This window comes from Carcharhinus amblyrhynchos, chromosome 7 (assembly GCF_965287045.1).
Source record: "Carcharhinus amblyrhynchos chromosome 7, sCarAmb.v2.hapA, whole genome shotgun sequence".
Taxonomy (NCBI): domain Eukaryota; kingdom Metazoa; phylum Chordata; class Chondrichthyes; order Carcharhiniformes; family Carcharhinidae; genus Carcharhinus; species Carcharhinus amblyrhynchos.
Window position 1 is genome coordinate 13,457,545 of NC_137330.1, and position 22,533 is coordinate 13,480,077.

The following is a 22,533-nucleotide window of genomic DNA, read 5'->3' on the forward strand; positions in this document are numbered from 1 at the left end:
GCTCACTTTTAACATTTATGAAAAACTTGGACAGGTACATGGATGAGAGGGATGTGGTCCAGGTGCAGATCAGTGGGACTAGGCAGAAAAAAAGTTCAGCACAGCCAAGAAGGGCCAAAAGGCCTGTTTCTGTGCTTTAATGTTCTATGGTTCTAAATGTGGAATACTCAACAGGTCCAGCAGCATCTAGGAAGAGAGAAATATATTTCATCAAAGTTTATAGTCCAAAGGCACAAGATCTCTACTTGCCAAAAAAAGTCATCTATGGACAACAGAGGTCAAAGACAATATTAAATTAAAAGAAAAGCATATGAACATGCAAAAACTAACACACATTCTGGTGAATGGAATAGCTACAAAGAGCTACAAAAGGTGACAAACTGTACAGTGAGAACCATAAAAGGGAGTATGAGAGGAAAAGTGCAAATAATATCAATTCGAATGCAACATTTTTACAATTATTATAGGAGAAAAAGGGTGGTCAGGAGGAATGCGGATTCCTTAAAATGTGGGTTCTTTGATAACTGATAAGTGATATTGTCAGTGAAAATAAAGGAATGATTTACTGGTTACGTAAGTGGAAGAAGTCAGCATGGCAGATATTGCAAGGAATTGAATCAAGGTTAGAGATTCGCCAAAATTAATTTAAGCAAATAGCAGTAATTAAGGAAATAATGGCACAAGAAAGTGACAGATCCCTAAGGTGAGATGGTTTCCATCACTGAAGAGGTAGGTGAGGACACTGCAGATCACCCAACTAAAATTTTTTGAAAGTTCTCTTGAGATTAGAAAATTATGCTTTTTAAGATGGAGATGAGGGGACATTTCTTTACCTAAAGAGTGGTGAGCCTGTGAAATTCATTACCATAGGAAGTAGTTGATGCCAAAACATTTGAATGTATTCAAGAAGTGGACAGATATAGCACTTGGGGTGAATGGGATCAAAGTTTATGGGAAGAAAGCTGATTAGGCTGTTGAGTTGGACGATCAGCCATGATCGTAATGAATGACAGAGCAGGCTCGGAGGGCCGAATAGCCGCCTCCTGCTCCTATATTTTGCACCTTGCACTGGGCAGGCTACACAGCCATGAGGACTAACACTCTTGGCCACAGAGAACTCTGTCTATCCGCCTGACTGCTGTTTCCAACTGGCACTACATTCCTATTCACTCCCCCCACTTGAATGTCTCCCTACTGCACAACAATGTGACCAGTTTGCTCATCCACCCTGCAGCCCTCTCAGTCATCCATAGTGCAAGAACCTCAAACTTGTTGGACAATTGCAACAGTTGAGCCTCCTCCACTTGTGACTTCTGATTCCCCAACCCTGTTTCATTTGCAGTCACATTTTCTTATCTTTGGACATGGAACAAATCAGGAGACCCTAGCCTAAGGGATGAGACTGCCTCCTAGAACAAAATGTCCATGTAACGTTCCCCTCTCCCGAATGATTTGCAGTGTCTGAAGCTTGGACTCCAGCCTATCAACTCTGAGCCAAACTCTTCAAGCTGCAGACAATTAATGCAAATGTGATTGCATTGAGTGCCCACCAGCAACCACATGCTACAGCTGCAATGCATCACCTGATATGCCTCTTTATTGTGAATAATTTAACTAATTAAGTTTTGAAAAAACACTCAATAGTTATCTGTAATTCTGTCAGATAGTTTCACTGGATAAGCTGTAAATGTAATGCAACATCCTCCCCTGTATCTATTTAAGCGACAACCAGCAACTTATAGCCAAAAAGAAACTTAAAACTCATCAACTACTGATCTATCTGCTTAGTCAATTAATACTTCTAGCTTTTAGCTCTTATGCCCACTGCTAATCTGTCCACACTCAGTTCACTCCTTTAATTAAAAAAAGTCAGAAAAGCACCTTCTCTGTCACTGCACCACATTCCCTCACTCACCAAATGCCCTCACTGCTCTAAATTCTTAAGTTCTCACACTGTGTCTAGTTGCACTCAGTGATGAGGTGCTGTCTTCATGTTTGCTTACTTTGTGCACCTCGCAAGACCATCTGTATTTACTAACTGAAATGCTATAGCATTGAGTCAACACTGCTGGCTGGAGAAACCAGTTTAAACTAGCTATCCAGAGGAGCAGCTGCCTCTCTAGAAGACAGCTTGAAAATGCTCAACTTCAACAATAAATTGCAGTTAAATTGCTAATTAACACTAGATTTTAGAAAGAGATTAACCCTTAAAATTCCCTCAAATCAAAATCCTAAACTCACACTTATATCTAGCTGCACTGAGTAACAAGCTACTCTCTTTGTGCTTGCTTCATGCTCTGCTGTTTGTGGAGAATGTGTCCCTGCATATTAATGTATGTTTCTTTCAGCAAACTTAAGTGAGCCACATTCTATGAGTTGCTTTCTCTATGGCAACACCTCAGTCAATCAGAGTTGTCTTGCCAACCAATCAGCACTCTTCCTTCCTATGGTATAAGTAATTATGATAATCTGAAATTTGGCATTTTTGCATTTGTCCTGGTGAGTTCACGACAAAAAACTTCTGCAACATGTCCCTTTTCAGTCATACTGATTACCTTTTTCTGTTAAGGTATTAAGATATATGGGTCAAAGATGGGTAAATGGAGTTAGTTTGCAGATCAGCCTTGATCTTTTTGAATGGCGGAACATGGACAAGTGGCTAAATGGCCAACTCTGATTTCAATGTTTGCCGTTTTAAGTTTAACATTGTAGCTATATTCTGATTTTAGACTTAAAGTTAGTAAAGAACTTGTATAACATTTTATTGGGACGTCATAAAGCCCATTACAGCTAATGATGTATTAGTTGGAAATGTATTTTTTTCTAGTTTAAAAAACTATGTATTCTGATCTGTTAATACTTATTCATCCGAAAGTCATAGCTCCAATAATTCTTGAGTCTCATAGAATTCGTGGGGCAAAAGTAGAGTATGGTAGCACAATGGTTAACTTGTTGGACCAGAAATCTAGAGACCAGGCTAACAATGCAGAGACATGAGTTCAAATTCCACCTTAGCAGCTGGAAATTTAATTAATTAATTAAATAACATATGAAAGAAACAGCTAGTTCCAGTTATAATGATCATAAAACTATTATCAATTATTGTAAAAAAAAATCTGGTTCACTAATGTCCTTTAGGGAAGGAAATGTCGTTCTTACCTACTCTGGCCTCCATGTGACTCCAGAGCCACAGCAATGTGGTTAACTCCTTGGCAGTGACCTAGCAAGCCACACAATTGAAGTATGTGGTTGACTGTTACTCTCTTGTGGATAACTAGGGATGGCCAATAAATTTCCAGCAATGCCCACATTTCGTCAATGAACAATAAAAATGTGTGAACAGAACTCCTGAATACCAAAGGCAATGGTTTTCTAATGCCCATGCCAATGGTGCCAGTAGTTGTTACTTTGGGGTCAGAATTGGCTCTGAGATGAGCTTCCAGCTAACTTCATATACCCGTCTTTACACCTATACCTTAATACCTTTGCTTAAAAAAACAAGATGGCTGAAAAGGGAGGTGTTGCAGAAGCTTTTTGTCTTGAACTCACCAGGACAAATGCAAAAGTGCCAAATTTCAAATGATCATAAAAATTTCTACCATAGGAAGCAAGCATGCTGATTGTTTGGCAAGACAACTCTGGTTGAGGTGTTGCCTTAGAGAATGCAACTTATAAAATGTGGCTCATTTATGTTTGCTGGAAGCAATATGTATTAATACACACGTTCTCTGCAAACAGTGGCTTTACTATGTTAAGGCCCTCGTGCAAGTTGTTGTTGAATACAAATTGTTGTTGGTCTCTTAAGAATGCACCTACAATTCTGACTATTTTAAGTAGCAGTTCCACTGCAGCAACAGCATTGTTTGGAAGTGATTTACTTTTGAAATTCCCACTACAGCAGTGGCATTAGTGTCAGCTGTGGTGGGGACCTGATTCTGGATTGAAGTGCAGTGAAATTAAAGTGGGTGTTTCTTGATGAACCTTCACTTTGCTCTGGGGACGGGTCAGGACCCAAATACAGTAAAACCTTGTTTCCATTTAAATTGGCAGGTGATCAAGGGGATTGACAGGAAGAGGATGAATAAGCAGAAACATTGGGAGGAGCAGAGTTAAAACATAGGATGAAAGAGCTAGGAATGTAACAGAGAAAATAATTTAAAGTTAACAACTGCAAATACAGGCAGCATGAGCAGAGAGAGTAAAGAGCTAGAACAATGAGCAGATAGATGAATTAGAAAGAGCAAAGAGAAAACATAGCCATAATCGGAAGAGAGGAGAGAACAGGATAGATTGAAAATAAAAGCACAGCATAAAGTAAAAACAGAGAGGACCCGAAATGGAAAACACAACAGGGAAGAGAAACAGTGGGCTGGAATTCCCTAACCTAACCCACAGCTGGGATTCTCCAGTCCCACTGCTGTGAATGAAGATTTGGCTGAGCGCCATATTCTCGTTCTCGCTGACAGTGGTAGTATGAGACTAAAGCATTCTGGCCAGTATCAATTTGTATTGATGTGAGAGTGAGTAGAGCCAGTAATAAATGCAAAACTAAGACCTACGACCAAAGTGTGATTTATTAAGGCTCTGACATAATGGACTTAACTTTAACTCCAGGGTAGGAGACAGGAGGGAGGCCCAGCTGATTCCTGTGGCCCGACCTCATTCACGTGATGCTGGCCGACTTCTCAACCAGAAGTGTTGTGAAGTACACATTGGTGGAAGACCTCATTTTCAGCAGCCACCTCACTCTCCATATGGGTATATGAAGTTAGCTGGAAGTTCATCTCAGGGCCAAATCTGACACCAAAATTACGACTACTGGCGCTGTTGGCATGGGCATTGGAAAACCATTGCCTTTGGTATTCAGGAGTTCTGTTCACATGTTTCTATTTTTCATTGATGAAAGTGGGCATTGCTGGAAATTTATCCAGCTCACTGCATTTTCCTCAATGTTACCCACCCAGATTATCCTTTTAGCACAAACACTGGAGGAAGAAGAGTTGCCCTTAAGTCTTCCCAAGTAGGAAGCTAAGAAAGGTGGAACTCTGAGGAAATACTCATCAGTTTTTTGCTTACAACTCCTACACTTGCTCCAAACTACTGCCAAGTTGAGGTAAGGATAATGGATGAAAATAATACATGTGGCCAGTGCCTGTGAACATCTCGTCAAATTTGTGTTTGATTTGATTTGATTTATGATTATCACATGTATTGAGAAACAGTGAAAAGTATTGTTTCTTGCGCGCTGTACAGACAAATCATACCGTTCATAGAGTACATAGGGGAGCAGAAAAGGAGAGGGTGCAGAATGTAGTGTTATGGTCATAGCTAGGGTGTAGAGAAAGAGCAACTTAATATCAGGTAAGCCCATTCCAAACTCTGATGGCAGCAGGGAAGAAGCTGTTCTTGAGTCAGTTGTTATGTGACCTCTGACTTTTGCATCTTTCTCCCAAAGGAGGAAAATGTAAGAGTGAATGTCTGATGTGCGTGGGGTCCTTGATTATGCTGGCTGCTTTTCCGAGGCAATGGGAAGTGCAGATGGAGTCAATGGATAGGAGGCTGGTTTGCGTGATGGAGTGGGTTATGTACACAGCCCTTTGTAGTTTCTTGTGGTCTTGGTCAGAGCAGGAGTCGTATCAAGTTATGATATATCCGGAAAGAATGCTTTCTATGGTGCATTTTGTAAAAGTTGGTGAGAGTCATAGCAGACATGCCAAATTTCCTTAGCATTCTGAGAAAATGGAGGTGTTGGTGGGCTTTTTAACTATAGCATTGATGTGGAGGGACCAGGACAAATTGCTGGTGATCTGGACACCTAGAAACTTGAAGCTGTCAATCAACTGGTCTCCAACTGCCAAAGGATTTATATTCCAAAACTCATCAATTCAAAGGAACCTATCTTCCTCTGTAACATGATTTTGCTCTTGTTGCCTTTGAATTGCGTGGCTTTGCATATTCTTTTGTTCTTCTTCCTATCGATGCAGCTATCAGATTATGCTCGGTCACTATGTTGGACAGTAAACCTGCTTACCTTTCTCATTTTGTTTTTTATTTCTCAGGGTGAAGAAGGTGAACAGGGAGCTCCTGGAGAATTAGGTGCTCAAGGCTCTCCAGTAAAGTATTTTACTCTTCAATTATATCTTGTGATGTCTGGATTAGGTCTTTGACCATGAGAAACACTGTGTTGAGTTCTCACTTTTGCCACCAGGTATAAAACAAGCAGTCTTGGATTTGTTGCTTATTTTATAAATTAAGCCCTCTGCCCAATCTTCTCACACACCCAACCATAGAAATAAAACAGGTGTTGAGTAAAATAGGCAACTGATTTGCTATTCCTGTTTCTTTTCCACTCAGAGAACTAAATGAAAATTTGGGCAATTAGAGTCGGATTTTAATTAGTGTGAAGTGACCTTGGATCACTAAAATGCATTTAATGAAAAGTGTTCAAAGATTTAACATTCTCAAGGGAATAGACACACTTGATCCCTGTGACACACTTGGGAATGTCACAAACTCTGGTGCCACAAGGCAAGAAAAAATGTTCCCAATGGTGGGATAGTCTAGAACTAGGGGTCATAGTTTGAGGATTAAGCAGTAAACCTTTTAGAACTAAGATGAGGAGAAATTTCTTCACTCAGAGAGTGGTGAATGTGTGGAATTCAGTACCATAGAAAGTAGTTGAGGTCAATTGTCCGATTTTAAGTAGAAATTAGATACAGCTCTGAGGGCTAAAGGGATCAAGGGGTATGGGGCGAAAGGGAGGGGATCAGCATATCAAATTTGGAGCAAGCTCGAAGAGCCAAATGGCCTACCCCTGCCTCTAGTTTCTATGTAAGGTACACAGACAGTTGAGATTTGGGGACTGTGGTCTAAATTGTTATGGTGGATGAGCAGTTATGAAGTTAGAAGTTCAGGTCCCACCACTTTGAAATGGCCTAACACTCGAAAATGATCAGAAAAGAAGCTGGAGTGCTCTAAAAACCCAACAGTTTTACTTGTATCCTTTAGGGATTGTCACCCAGTCCATCTTACACGTGACTCCAGTCCCACAGTGTGTGGTTGACTCTTAAAGGTCTCAGGAGAACTAAAGATGGGCAATATGTACTGCTTTGCCAGTGCAGCCAATATTAGGAGATCAAAGCCTATTTAAAATATAATATTTTAAACAACTGTGGAAAAGATTGTTCGGCACGTAACTTGAATATTGCTGAAAAAAAACATGTTGCTGAAGCATTTCATCTTGCACTCATCATGGACATTCGCAAGAATACCAAATGTAAAATGGAAAAACAATTTCTACTTCATGAGAAGAATGCTGATTAGTTAGCAAGTGATTAATTGTAGGGGTGCAGGGGGTGTTACCATAGAGAATGCACCAGTTAACTGATGATTGACAGTTAACTGCCAAGCCATGCTTAAATCCAAACTTTGCAGGTTGACTCAGATTTGTGCAATATCAAAAGTTTTGTTATCATGGATGGGGATTTTCTGATCTTGGTAGTTCTTGCCCATGCTGCCAACAGAATGGAGAATTGGCGCTCAGCCAAAACCCTATTCACTGCAATGCGACAGAAGAATCCCAGCTGTGGATGAGGTCAGGGAATTTCGATGAATTTACTTTTAAGCAATACAGAAGCAGATTGTGTGGGAAAATTTGAGAGAATTAAACAGGAATTTAAAGGAGAAAACAACTGAGTTAGTTGCTGAGACAAATAAGATGGATTATGGAGTCACTTCCAATCATAGAATCCTTACAGTGCAGAGGAAGGCCGTTCGTCCCATCGAGTCAGCACTGACTCTCCGACAGAGTATCTTACCCTCTCCCCCACCCTATCCCCATAAGCCCACGCATTTACCATGGCCTAATCAACCTTATCTGCACACCTTTGGACTGTGGGAGGAAACTGGAGCACTCGGAGGAAACCCAGGCAGACACATTGAAAATGTGCACACTCCACACACTCTCCCAAGGCTGGAATCGAACCTGGGTCTCAGGTGCTGTGAGGTAGCAGTGCTAACCACCGTGCCACCCTAGATTGGGCAGTCAAAATAAACTGATGAAGAACATACTATGTCTGACAGAGACGACAGTCAACTTGATGAATTTACATTATACTCAATTCTGAGAAGGATAAACAATTTGATTTTGAATTGCTAATTTTTTCACAAAGTTCTTATTGTAAATGTTGTTTATAACCAACAAATATTGAAAAAGATGAAAAATTCACATAGTAATTCAGTAATTGCATTTTGGGTGTAATTTGATTATTGTCTGCTATGTGCCACCCCCCACCCCCTGGGCCAATTTGTCAGCCTAGGTGGTAGTGTTCGGGTGCTGGAATGGAACTTGAACCCACAACCTAGGAGGTCAGTGTGCCACCAATTGAACTGCAATTGGCAGCGATCCTAAAAATAATTTGTGCATTTTGCTCAACTGGAATGAGGAGATTAAAACTGGCATCAGGCATTCTTTGTCCAAAGGTATTCTTCTAACTGCTTCTAATAGTTAATTGTCTAGATTAATGGGAGATTATTTTGTCAATTTCAGGGCACACAAGGTCCAAGAGGGTTTGCTGGCATGGAAGGAAGAAAGGGTGATCTGGTAAGTTAAACTGATGCAATCTGGCTAAATGTGAGCACCGATGCCTGAATTTCCACCAGTACGTTAAATTGCAACTTGCATCTCTCTCTGCATCGAACCACTCCTGACTTTACACAAAGCTACAGAAATGACAGTACAAGATTTAAAACTGAGTCCATATTTCCTCCCAGTGAAATGAAGGAAGGTTAATATCCCGCTGGCTGAGAGGAACGTTATGCAACTTTTTTCTTCACCGGCATTTTAAATTATTGGCAGAAATTTTCCAGTCCTCTCAGCCGCTGGGATCTTGTGGTCCCGCTGGTTGTGACCAACCCCTGTGGAGCGTTCCTTGGTGGCAGTGGGTGTGGGGCAGACAAAACCCCATGGACGTCGGTAGGATTGGAAGGTGTCTCTGCCGGCCAATGGCTGGCAGGTTCTCTCACCAGAAAATACACCACTGGGCATCTAGAAAATCCCACCCATTGCTTTGAGAATATTTCATAACTCTTTTGGACCCTCCAAAAGAGCACCTACCTAGACCCAATACCTCACCCTAAACCTGTGGATTGATAATGGCCAATCCACATAACTGACACATCTTTGGACACTAAGTGGCAATTTAGCAAGGTCAGTCCACCTAACCTGCAAATGTTTGACATTTGGGAGGAAACTGGAGCAGCTGGAAGAAACCCACATAGGTACAAGGGGGAAAGTGTAAACTCCAAACAGTCAACCAAGACTGGAATCAGACCATGGTCCCTGGCACTGTGAGGCAGCAGAGCTAAACCACTGTTTTTAAAATGGTATTGAGTAACTATTTGCAGGGCTATGGGGGAAAGAACAGTGGGATTGGACTATTAATATAGGATTATAGAAACAGGATTAGGCTCTTGTTCCTGTTCCATCATTCAGTTGACCTGACACCCATCTCCAAATACCACTTCTTGTTCCCTGCCACCCCACCCCCCCCATCCCTCCAATATCCTTTTGTATCCTTCACTTACAAAGACCAATCTATCTCAGTTTTAAAATTAACAACTAATCAAAAGAAATAGGAGAAGTGAATGAGCTTCCTCTGCCACTCATTAAGATCATGGCTGACCTGATTGTGGCCTTAAGTCCACTTTCCTGGCTGTCTCCACTGTCCCCTTCCCCCTCTCTCCAACCCAATAACCTTTGTCGACATTAGTCTTCAATATATTCAAGGCCGTAATTTCTATTGCTCTCAGGGATTCCCAAGATGACCCTCTGAGCGATGAAATTCCTCATCATCCCTGCCTTGCAGGGGAAGAAAGAGTGATCATTCTGAAACTGTGTCCCCTGGTTCTAGTCTCTCCCACAAGTGGATACATCCTCCCAGTATCCACCCTATCGAATTCTCTCGGTATATTTTCCATTTCAACAAGATCACTTTTCATTCTTCTAAATTCCAATGAGTATAGGCCCAGCCTGCTCACCTTTCATAGAATAGAATCCTTACAGTGCAGAAGAAGACCATTCAGCCCATCGAGTCTGCACCGACCACAATCCCGCCCAGGCCCTATCCCCATAACTCCACTTATTTACCCTGATACTAAGGGGCAATTTCCACATAGGACAAACTCCACGTCCTGGGAATCAGTGAAATTTTCTGAACTGCTTTCCATACAATAATTCTTCCTTAAATAAGGAGATCAGAACTTTACACAATATTTCAGATGTGTTTTCATCAAGGACCCGTACAGCTGCTGTAACACTTCCCCACTTTTATATTCCATTCCACTTGTAATAAACTTCAACATTGCCTTGCTAATCATTTGCTGTACCTTTTGTGATTCAGGTACCAGGACACTCAGATCCTTCTGTAGCAGAGTTCTTGCAATTTCTCTCGAGTTAAATAATATGCTGCTTCTCTATTCTTCCTGCCAAAGTGGAAAAGCTTGCATTTTCCCATATTACACTTCACTTTTTCTTCACTGCTTACTCCGGTTTAGAGTTGAAGCCTATCCTGTCAGACATTGGGCATCAGGTATAGTACATCCAAGATGAGATGTCAGTCCATCATAGAGTGTTACACACGCACATGGACACAAGCACACACATGCACAAATACGTGGTCACCTGCACACATACACACAAACATGCGTGCACACGCACATACACAGGCACATGCATGCACATGGGAGGAAACCAGAGCACCTGGCGATAATCCATGCACATACGGGGAGAACTGACAGTAATCCAAGTTGAGAATCGAACCCGTGTCCCTGGCGCTGTGAGGCAGCAGTGCTAACCACTGTGCCACCGTTCTCTTCACCCCCCCCGCCCCATATTATTCTCCAATTGCTAAGGGTTTGTCCACTTGCTTAACCTATCTGTATCCCTTTGTAGACACTTTGGCACAGGTTTAGCTCCTGAGAAGGGTCACGTGATTTCCTGGCTTGAACTACCCACCTCAGAAGAAATAACCCTGAATAACAGAACCTTCATTCTGGGCAGGGATAGGCTTGGCAGCTGAGTACTGGAGAACAGTCTGCTGTCCCAGGAAACAGTTTGGAGGCAGCCACAGGGATTACTGAGTACCAAACCGACAGGTTAAAAGCCTTGCCTTGGTTACCTGAGACTTTGTCCCAGTTGTAATAAACCAACTAAACTGTTATCCATCACTCCTCACATCCCCTCACACACCCCCTTCATTACCTTCATGCCAACTGATGTCAAGTATGCCTTCATCCACCCTCCATGATCCACACCTTCTTGCCATAGCCTTCTACCCAACCCCACAGTGCTTTAAAGCCCCTATACCACTTTAGTGTCAACTCATACGAACCCAACATCTACCACCCTGTGCTCTCATATCCTCCATGCCAACTCATACAGTAGCCACCATGGGCAGACCTCAAGAGCCATGCTGAGATGAAATTAAATAAAATTCACTCTATTACAGGCTTCATTACATTTAAAAATATTAATTGGTGAAACCACATTTAATCCCTCATAAAAATATACATTTATATTCATAGCTCCACATTAAAGACTAATAACCTCTTGGAGCTGTCAAACTGTAAGTTTACAGGCCGTCCGTTGTGATAATGATATGGAGGGGAAGCAATCAAGCATTATGATTATGATAATGATAGATCTCAGGCTTATGTCAACAAACAGCTATTGAAATTTTAAACACCAATTCTTTTCAACTCAGAGACACAGCAGGCTGTCTTTCTTCCAAAATATAAAGAGCAGGGGATTTAAGTAACTTGACAACTTGATCTTATAGATCTTATCCATCGTTTGTGCACAGCCATGTCGACTGTTGAAAATTATAAGTCACACAGGGCAAGGTACGGCTCTTGCTCCAGGAAGAAAAAGGGTCTGTTTGAACTCGGCACTGAGTTCAAATACCCCCTGCTGCTTTTGGGTTCTTCCCCATGTGTGAATCACATTCCAACTCTCTTATTCCTGTTTGCTAATCAATCCTCTATCCATGTTACTGTGTTATGCCCAACACCATATCTCGTGCAGTAACCTTTTACGTGACACCTTATTGAATGAATGCCTTTTGGAAATCCAATTACACCATATCAACTGGATGCCCTTTATCCACCCTGCTAGTTACTTCCTCAAAAAAGTCCAATAAATTTGTCAAGCTCTATTTTCCTTTCACAAAGCCATGTTGACTCTGCCTGATTATTTTCCAATACAGTGTGGCCAATGTGTGATACATTCCATTTTGCTGGAGTGCACAAAAATAGCACTAAGACAGTGACTTTTGCAACTTGAAGTTCATCTAATCAGAATGAATCACAGAATAGAATCCCTTCAGTGCAGAAGGAGGCCACCCGGCCCATCGAGTCTGCACTGACAACAGTCCCACCCTATCCCTGTAACCCCACACGTTCACTCTGCCAATCCCCCAGAAACCAGGGTCAACCCAGCATGGCCAATCAACTAAACCCACGCATCTTTGGAGTGTGGGAGGAAACCAGAGGAATGTGCAAACTCCACACAGGCAGTGACCTGACACCAGAATTGAATATGGGTCTCTGGTGCTGTGAGGCAGCAGTACTAACCATCGTGCCACAGGATCTACTTGATTTGTTCTGTGAAACTGTGAACAATTGCTACAGAATTTTTTTCTCCTTTTCTTCTAAAACCAAATTCTCTGCTTGTTTCTCCAGGGACTTCGTGGATTGGATGGTGAAGCTGGTGCTATCGGTCCCATTGGTCCCCTTGTAAGTAGCCTTGTATTGAAAATGTAACTCCTCTTTCTGACTTAACCAGTGAGTGGTGAGAATATGAGACTATACCACAGGGAGATAGCATAGGTGCATTTAAGGGGAGACTAGAGATACTGCCTGAGAGGGAAAGAATTAGAGGATTATGCTAATCTAATAAAATGGGCAGAGGCTCAGATGAAACATAAATTATACACTAGAACGGTTTAGACTGAATGACCTGTTTCTGTGCTATACATTCCTTGTTGTGACATTATTCTAATTCTAATGGTTGCAGTTTGTTTCATTGTAACTGTGTTCAGCTGTCAACATCCTCATTTCTGACAGTGAAATATTGCTGCTATATTAAAGAAAGGAACATTGTGCATTTGAAAAGTGCCTTGGACATCTCAAAAGGCTTCACCGCCACTTAAATATCTGTGCTCACTCTAGTGTATGGGGTGTCAGGGAGGGGTAGTACCTTTGGTGGGGGAACATGTCGTGTCCTTTCACGGCAGTTTGTTCATCTTTTGTCCCCACCTGGCACTCAGCTCTCACCTGTGGCTCCCCATAGCTGTTTGCATGCGACAGCAGCCACATCCCGGGCAATGGCCTCGACAAGCTGGCTAAACCAGCCGAGGGTAGCTGATGGGTCTCAACCTTTGGTGAGATAGGGAGTTGTCTATCCCAGCATGTGAAGACAGACTCCAACGATTTGAGTGGACGAGACCAATGGAAGGTCCAGTGGTCAAGAAGGCGGTCTCTGCAAGCATCGTGGAACGCGAAGAGCAGGACAAGACGCAGAAGAACGTCCTGGTCATCCACTGCGCCGAGTCCCACCTCCAGCCGTCTTGACTCTTGTCTTGCCACTGGATCTAGATGGGAATTGGGAAGAGAGAGTGTGGTTGACGCTGTGCAACTCTCCCTCACTTTAATCCAAATCAAGCGCTAGTTTCGACACCATCATCATCATCATGTGTCCTGTTTAACCCTTGAAGTCCTGTGGCGATGGGCGAGCGACGAAGCAGCAGGCATAGATGCACTGGGAGCTGTAGTCATGGACCTGCACGCAGGCGGCTCAGGTCTAATGGTCGTTTTTCGCTGATCGAAGCAGCAGTGGAACTCGGCATCTACCTGGGTGACTGAGCATACTCTTCAGGAACGCACTGCTCACCTCCATAGAATGAGGAAGGGGCTAGAAAAGGTGCCCTAAACATTACCTGCTTCACTGCACCCTGGCCAGTTTACCACGGCTAGTGGGGATCCTATCTTGCGGTCGAACAGACAAAATAAAACACAAGGTGATACCACTCACCATTGGCACATGGAATATGCACACACTTTTGGACAACCCTACAACAGACAGACCAGAGAGAAGAACAGCCTTAGTTGCTAGAGAGCTTGCAAGATACAACATTGACATTGCAGCCCTGAGCGAAACTTGTTTTGCCAACGTAGGTCAGTGGACTGAAACTGGAGGTGGATACACGTTTTCTGGAGCGGTCACGGCAGCGATGAGCGTCGTGATGCTGGAGTTGGATTCGCTGTCAGGAGTCACCTTGTTTGGAAACTTGATAGTCTACCCAAGGGTGTGAACAACTGGGTTATGACATTACAGCTTCCACTACAGAACAGAAGTCAAGCCACCCTGATCAGCGCCTATGCCCCCACAATGAACAACCTTGACGAGATGAAAGACAAGTTCTACAAAGAACTAGACGCTCTACTATCAGCAGTGAGCAGTACCGACAAGCTGATCTTGTTTGGCGATTTCAGTGCAAGAGTAGGGTGTGACTCTGCAATCTGGCAGGGAGTTATTGGGAGGCATGGTGTGGGCAAGCGTAACAGTAATGGCCTACTCTTACTGAAGACCTGTGCAGCACACGACCTTCTCATCACCAACACAACCTTCCGTCTGCCTACCTGTAACAAGACCTCCTGGATGCACCCACGCTCTAAGCATTGGCATCTTATCAACTATGTCATTGTCAGGAGAAAAGACAGGCAGGAGTCAGAGTTACCAAGGCCATGTGTGGTGCTGACTGCTGGACAGATCACAGGCTCATTGTCTTTAAAATGAGGCTTCGCATCAGACCCAAGAGGCCACCACAAGGAAGCAAGGTTATGAAAAGAATCAATGCAGCCAAGCTAAAGAACCCCAGCATAGCTTCAGCACTGGCTGAAGACTTAGAAATCAAGCTTGCTGACCTACACCTTGCAGGCAGCGCTGAGGATGGCAAGACAAAGTGCCAGACAATGAAATTCTCTCTAGAGCAAGGCTACCATCAGTCCACACACTGCTGATGAGAGCGCAGATCCGGTGGGCATCTCATGTCATCTGTATGTCAGATGAGCACATACCCGAGCAGCTCCTTTTTGGGGAACTCTCTGCTGGAAGTCGCTCGCATGGAGGGCAGAAGAAACATTTCAAAGACACACTCAAGGCCTCCCTGAAGTCGCTTGACATAGACACGACCACCTGGGAAACGCTGGCACAAAACCAGCCTACCTGGCGCTACCTCATCCACAAAGGCTGTCAAGCTCATGAAGCAAGGTGTATTGCTGAAGCATAACTTAAGCATGAGCTGCGCAAGTCCAGAGCCACCAGTGCAACATCTACAGTGTCTACACAAGTCTGTCCAATATGTGCCAGGACATTCTGTGCCCGAATTGGCCTGATCAGTCATCTTCGGACACGCTGCAACCAGCCTCAAAATGACTAATGGTTTCGAGGTCCTCATCGATGATGATGGATGAACAACAACAAGTGTATGGAATCTTAGCAGGCAATCTATGCCACAAGCAACAAATACTCAGGTCATCTGCATTTTAGTGATGTTAGCAGAGGGACACATACAGGGGAAAACTAAATTTAATCCAGATAGAATGGCAGGGAGGGAGCGAAGGGGGAATAAGTCAAGCAGTGATGTGAGATGAGGACAATGTGGCTTTTATGACAAAGAGTGGTGTAAATGCATGGAATCAATCAACATATTATGTCATCATGAGTTCCATTATTATTGCAGCTTAGCAAAGTAGTTCACTGGAAATGTTCACTTTGGTCATAAACCAAAAGTTTGTTCAGTTAAACAATGAAGATTCACTGAAGTCTGTATTTGCTGCTGTTCTGACATCCAGTCACATACTCTAAGCTTGACTCCAGGGTGTTGCACGAACCATCTAGGCCAGAACTTTGGTGTGGGACTGAGGAAGTGTACTGAGGAATGCGACATTAATCTGAGATTCGGATTCTATTTTACAAAGAGCAGGGTCCCAGCCAATATTCTTTGTTCGACTAGCACTGTCAAAAAAAGGTCATTCATTTCTTTGGTGTTCGTAGTATATATTATCAGGTAGATCCAGTGCTATGACCATAAATACAGTACTGGTTCCTTTTGATGGAAATTTCCAAAATAAATTGCGTGGATATGATGATATCACGTTGTTGTCCTACAAGTTCCAAAGTGAGCAGCCATCATCAACAGATCCCAAAGCAGTAACTTAAATTGAAGTTGTCAGTTTGTTGCTGAGGTACTGTAATATGTTATGAAACAAACTTTAAGTCCTCTTCTACATTCATGTACAAAATTGACCATGCCGTACTCCTGACAATACAGCTAATGGATAATCTGTTTGTGTATGGTATCCTCTCTCCTGGGAACATCTCAAAACTAATGCAGTATTTTTGAAGTACGCTAATTTGGCTACGCGGATGTAGCAGTCAGTTTGTGTACAGCGAGGTTACTATGAACACCAAAGAAATGAATGACCTTTTTTTGACAGTGCTAGTCGAACAAAGAATATTGGCTGGGACCCTGCTCTTTGTAAAATAGAATCCGAATCTCAGATTAATGTCGCATTCCTCAGTACACTTCCTCAGTCCCACACCAAAGTTCTGGCCTAGATGGTTCGTGCAACACCCTGGAGTCAAGCTTAGAGTATGTGACTGGATGTCAGAACAGCAGCAAATACAGACTTCAGTGAATCTTCATTGTTTAACTGAACAAACTTTTGGTTTATGACTGTTCCAACTCACGCCTAATTTTCTGAAGAAGGAAACCTGCCAACTTGTTAAGCATAGCAATGTTAAACAGTATCAATTAAAGTTGAAAATTATATTGAAAGGAAAGGACATGGATTAGCAGGGTGTAGAATGATCAATATTGATTTTAATTTAATTTATTATTGTCACATGTATTGTGAAAAGTATTGTTTCTTGCACATTATGCAGAGAAAGCATACCGCTCACAGGGAAGGAAAGGAGAGAGACCAGAATGTAGTGTCACAGTCTTAGTGTGTAGGGAAGGATCAACTTAATATAAAGTAGGTCCATTCAAAGGTCTGATGGCTGCAGGGAAGAAGCTGTTTTGAGTGTGTTGGTATGGAATCTCAGATCTTTGTATTTTTTCCCAACGGAAGATGGTGGAAGAGAGAATGTCCAGTGTACATGGGGTCCTTGATTATGCTGGCTGTTTTCCCGAGTAGCAGGAAGTGTAGACAGAGTCAATGGATGGGAGACTGGTTTGTGTAACCGAAAGAGAAAATGCTGGAAAATCTCAGCAGGTCTGGCAGCACCTGTAAGAAGAGAAAAGAGCTGATGTTTCGAGTCCAGGTGACCAAAGATAAAAGGCATAGAAAGTGGGAGATATTTATACTGCAAGGTGAGGGAATGAAAGATGAGTCATAACCGCAGAAACCAGGGGAAAAGACTGCCAATGGCTGTCTACAGAGAGAATAGAAGGTGTGAATGGCCAAACGGCAGAGAAACTGAAATGAAGACGTTGGGTGAGGGGGGAATGAATGGGACAGATGTAAGATTTGGAAAAGGAGAAGCAAAGGGGAAGAAAATGTAAGGGAAGGGGGATAAAGTAAAGGGAAAGAATGGAGAGGCAAAGAGAAATGAAGAAAGACAATAAAGAAATAGAAGGTAGAGAACAGTAAAAATATTAAATAGAATGAAAACAAAGGGGTTGTGGTGGGATAGAGCAAATCATCTAAAGTTTTTGAATTCGATGGTGAGACTGGAAGGCTGCAAAGCGCCTAGCTGGAAGATGAGATGCTATTCCTCCAGTTTGCGTTGAGCTTCACTGGAACATTGCAGCAAGCCAAGGACAGACATGTGGGTATGGGAGCATGATCGTGTGTTAAAATGGCAAGCAACCGGAAGGTCAGAGTCCTGAATGCGCACAGACCAAGGATGCTCAACAAAGCGATCACCCAGTCTATGCTTGGTCTCTCCAATACAGAGGAGACTACATTGCCAGCAGCAAATGTAATACACCAAATTGAAAGAGGCGCAAGTGAACCGCTACTTAACCTGGAATGAATGTTTTGGACTTTGGATCATGAGCATAGAAGAGGTAAAGAGGCAGGTGTTACACCTTCTGCGATTGCAAGTGAAAATGCCATGAGTGACAGAAGAGGTGTTGGGTATAATGGAGGAGTGGACTAGGTTATCCTGAAGAGAATGGTCTTTGCGGAATGCTGACAAAGGGAGTGAAGGAAAGATGTGTTTAGTGGTGACACCATGCTAGAGTTGGCAAAAATGGCAGAGGATTATACTTTGCATGTGGAGGTTAGCGGGATGAAATGTGAGAACAAGGGGTCTGTATTCTTGTTCTAGGAGGGAGGGGAGGGGGTGAGGGTCATGGCACGGAAGATGGACTGCACGCTGTTGAGGGGCCTTTTGACAACTGTTGAAGAAAAAGAAGCTCATATTAGCAGCACCACTTTGGAAGATGGCATCATCGGAACAAATGCAACAGAGGCGAAGGAGCTGAGAGAAGCTGATGGAGTCCTTACAGGATGTAGGGTGTGAAGAGCTGTAGTCTAGCAAGCTGTGGGAATCAGTGAGCTTGTAATGGATATTTGTAGATAACCTGTTGCCAGAAATGGAGGCAGAAAGGCCAAGGAAGGGAAAGGAAATATCTGAAATGGACCAGGTGAAATTGATGAAGGGGTGGAAACTGGAAATGAAGTTGATGAATTTTTCGAGGTCTGGAAGAGAACGTGAAGCAGCACCAAAATAGTCTTCGATGTACCAGTAAAGGAGTTGTGGAAATAGATCTGGGTTGGCTTGGAACAAGGAAAGTTCTACACACCCCATAAAAAGACAAGCATAGCTAGAACCCATGTGGGTACCCATTGCTACTCTTTGATTTGGAGAAAGTGAGATGAGTTAAAGGAGAAGTTGTTGAGAGTTAGCATGAGTTCAGCCAGCAGAAGAGAATGTGGTGGATGGGAATTGTTCAGGCCTCTTTTCAAGAAAGAAGTGAAAGAAGTTTTCAGGCCGTCCTGGTGTGGGAGGGAGATGGAGATGTAGCGAGATTGCACACCCATGGTGAATAGGAGGCAGTTAGGGCCTGTGAACTGGAAGTTGTCAATATGACGCAGGGCACCAGAGGAATCCTGGATGTAGGTGGAGAGGGAATGTTCCAGGGAGTGAGGATGGAGTCAAGGTAAGACGAAATAAGTTCAGTGGGGTCGGAGAATGCTGACACAATGGGCCTACCAGGACAGTCCTTCTTGTGGATTTTGGGAAGTAGATAGAAGTGGGCTGTCCAGGGTTGGGAGACTGCGGTTGGAAGCTGTGGGGGAAGGCATCTGGAGGAAATGAGGTCAGTGATAGTGTTGGAGATAATGGCTTGATGTTCAGTGTTGTGGTCATGGTCCAGAGGGAGGTAGGAGGAAGAATCTGAGAGTTGGTGCTCAGTTTCTGCGTGGGGGTCAGTCCATCAGATGACAACAGCACCCCCTTTGTTGGCAGGTTTGATGACAATGTCAGGGTTGGACCTGAGGGCAGCAAGTTCATAAGGAGAGAGGTTGAAATGGGTGAGGGGGGCAGAAAAATTGAGACGGCCAATGTCCCATTGACATTTCCCAATGAAAAGATGGCTGGTTCGTGTGATGGACTGGGCTGCATTCATAACCCTTTGTAGTTTCTTATGATCTTGGTCAGAGCAGGAGTAATACCAGGCTGTGATGCAACTAAAAAGGATGCTTTTTATGGTGCATCTGTAAGTTGGTGAGATTTGAGGTAGACGTGTCGAATTTCCTTATCCTCCTGAGAAAGTAGAAGTATTGGTGAGCTTTCTTAACAATAGCTTCGGCGTGGAGGGACTAGGACAGGTTGTTGATTAATTAAAGTAGGCAAAATGAGATTGCTAGCTTTTGTTCATTTCATTACACAGAGGTGGGCAGGATGATTTTCCACAACTGCTTGTCACGGTCTTGCCTGAGAAGCCAATTAATTTAGGATTTATTGTGAAAATATTGGAGGGTAAATGTTAGCCAAGGCATTCGGGAAATAGTGAATGGAGCTTTTGAGATGTGGCTGTTGTGTCAAGCAAATATTTATTATAGAGTTAAATTGTTGAAGTGAAGAATTTGGGATTGCATTTGTTAGGACATGTTATGACTGCAAACCATTAAGGACCTTAAAATATGAGAGCATAGTTATTGCAGTTCTCAGTTACAGATATAGCAGTGTTGTGGCATAGTTAAGAAAATGCATGTTGTAACCCATGTGATTTCAATATAATATTTTGCAAAAAGGTGTGTGACAACTCTTTCTTTCCTTTCAGGGTGATGTAGGGCCTCAGGGCCCCCTGGGTGAACCTGGCCCTAAAGGTGAACCTGTAAGTCACATAAAGTTGTTCATTACTTTTCTCAAAGGTGTGTGTATGTTTCATTCCCACAAAAACAATTTCACATGCTCCTTTTAGATCATTATTCGTTTCCTTAATGAATACTTGCTAAGGGATATAATTTATTTTTGTAATTGCCAAAAGAACCTGAGGCAATATGAGGAGAAACATACACAGGGGAGTTATTATAGTCAGAAATGCACTGGCTGAAAGGGCAGAGTGGTTCTAAGTTTAAGCTAATTTATTAAGTTTATTTATTAATATCACAAGTAGGTTCACATTAACACTGCAATGAAGTTACTGTGAAAATCCCCTAGTCGCCACACTCCGGCATCTGTTCAGGTGCACTGAGGGAGAATTTAGCATAACCAATGCACCTAACCAACTCGTCTTTCAGATTGTGGGAAAAAACCAGAGAACCCGAAGGAAACCCTGGCAGACAGGGGGAGAATGTGCAAACCCCGCAGAGACAGTGACCCAAGCCAGGAATCAAACCGGCTTCCTGGAGCTGTGAGATAGCAGTGTTCATCACTGTGCCATCCCTAGTAGCTTCAATAATAACTTTTGAAAGGAACTTGAGATGAAAGGCAATTTGGGAAGAGAGCAAGTGAGTATGTTGGGCCATTAGAAACAGATTGGATAGCTCTGTCACAGGTGTGAAGTCCAAATGGTTCAATGCTAGATCATTGTATGGTACCTAGAGGTAAAATGTTAATGCATTCTTGAGCCTTGTATCTTTTTCTCTTAAGGTATGTTTTAGGGCCTGCATTTATTTGTGTCCAATTTGTCTTGTGGTTGGACTTTATAAATCAGTTCATGAGCTCTGTGTCATGGGAGTCCTCTACTGGAAACTCCAATATTGAGGTCAGCATGTCCTCCCTGAATGGGAAATGCCAGAGAGTCCCCTGACCTCCACTCCACTGATATACACTCCAGCTGTGTGAAGCTGTGAGGAACAAATCTGTTGGAGTTCTTTGAGGAGATAACAAGGAGCTAGATAAAGAAGAACCAGTGAACATGATTTATTTAGATTTCCAGAAGGCATTTGACAAGATGCAGCATAGGAGACTGTTAAATAAATTAAGAGCCCATGGTATTAAGTGTATGGATAGAGGATTGGCTGACTGATGGAAGGAAGAGAGTGGGGATTAAGGGGACTTTTTCAGGATGGCAGCCAATGACTACTGGTGTGCCTCAGGGGTCAGTGCTGGGACCACAACTTTTCACAATATACATTAATGATTTGGAAGAAGGAACTAAAGGCACTGTTGCTAAGTTTGCAGATGATACAAAAATATATAGAGGGGCAAGTGGTATTGAGGCAGCAGGGGGGCTGCAGAAGGACTTGGACAAGTTAGGAGAGTGGGGCAAAGAAGTGGCAGGTGGAATACAGTGTGGAGAAATGTGAGGATATGCACTTTGGAAGGAGGAATGGAGGCACAGACTATTTTTTAAATGAGAAAATACTTAGGAAATCAGAAACACAAGGGGACTTGGGAGTCATTGTTCAAGACTCTCTTAAGGTTAACGAGCAGGTTCAGTCAACAATTAGGAAGGCAAATGCAATATTAGTATTCATGTCAAGAGGGCTAGGATACAAGAACAGGGGTGTCCTTCTGAGGCTGTATAAGGCTCTGCTCAGACCCTATTTGGAGTATTGTGAAATTTTAGACCCTGTATCTAAGGAAGAATGTGCTGGTCTTGGAAAGAATGATCCCTGGAATGAAGAGCTTGAACGGATTGAGGACTCTGGGTCTGTACTCGCTGAAGTTTATAAGGATGAGGGGGGATCTTATTGAAACTTACAGGATACTGCAAGGCCTGGATAGACTGGACGTAGAGAGGATGTTTTCACTTGTAGGAAAAGCTAGAACCAGAGGGCAAACCTCAGACTAAAGGGATAATCCTTTAAAACAGAGATGAGGAGAATTTCTTCAGCCAGTGAGTGGTGAATCTGTGGAACTCTTTGCCACAGAAGACTGTCGAGCCCAGGTCTTTGAGTGTCTTTAAGACAAAGATAGATAGGTTCTTGATTAATAAGGGCAGAAGAATGGGTATGAGAAAAATATCAGCCATGATTGAATGGTGGACCAGATTTGATGGGCCAACTGGC

General features: G+C 42.9%; 1 protein-coding gene across 1 annotated transcript in view; it reads left to right on the forward strand.

Moving 5' to 3' along the window:
- col9a1b (collagen, type IX, alpha 1b) overlaps positions 1-22,533 on the forward strand; it is a 123,637-nt gene that overhangs the window by 40,360 nt on the left and 60,744 nt on the right. Inside the window, exons 13-16 of the mRNA XM_080193166.1 lie at positions 6,060-6,113; positions 8,549-8,602; positions 12,739-12,792; positions 20,358-20,411. Coding sequence (XP_080049292.1) covers positions 6,060-6,113; positions 8,549-8,602; positions 12,739-12,792; positions 20,358-20,411 — 216 coding nt within the window. The remainder of the gene's footprint in view (positions 1-6,059; positions 6,114-8,548; positions 8,603-12,738; positions 12,793-20,357; positions 20,412-22,533) is intronic.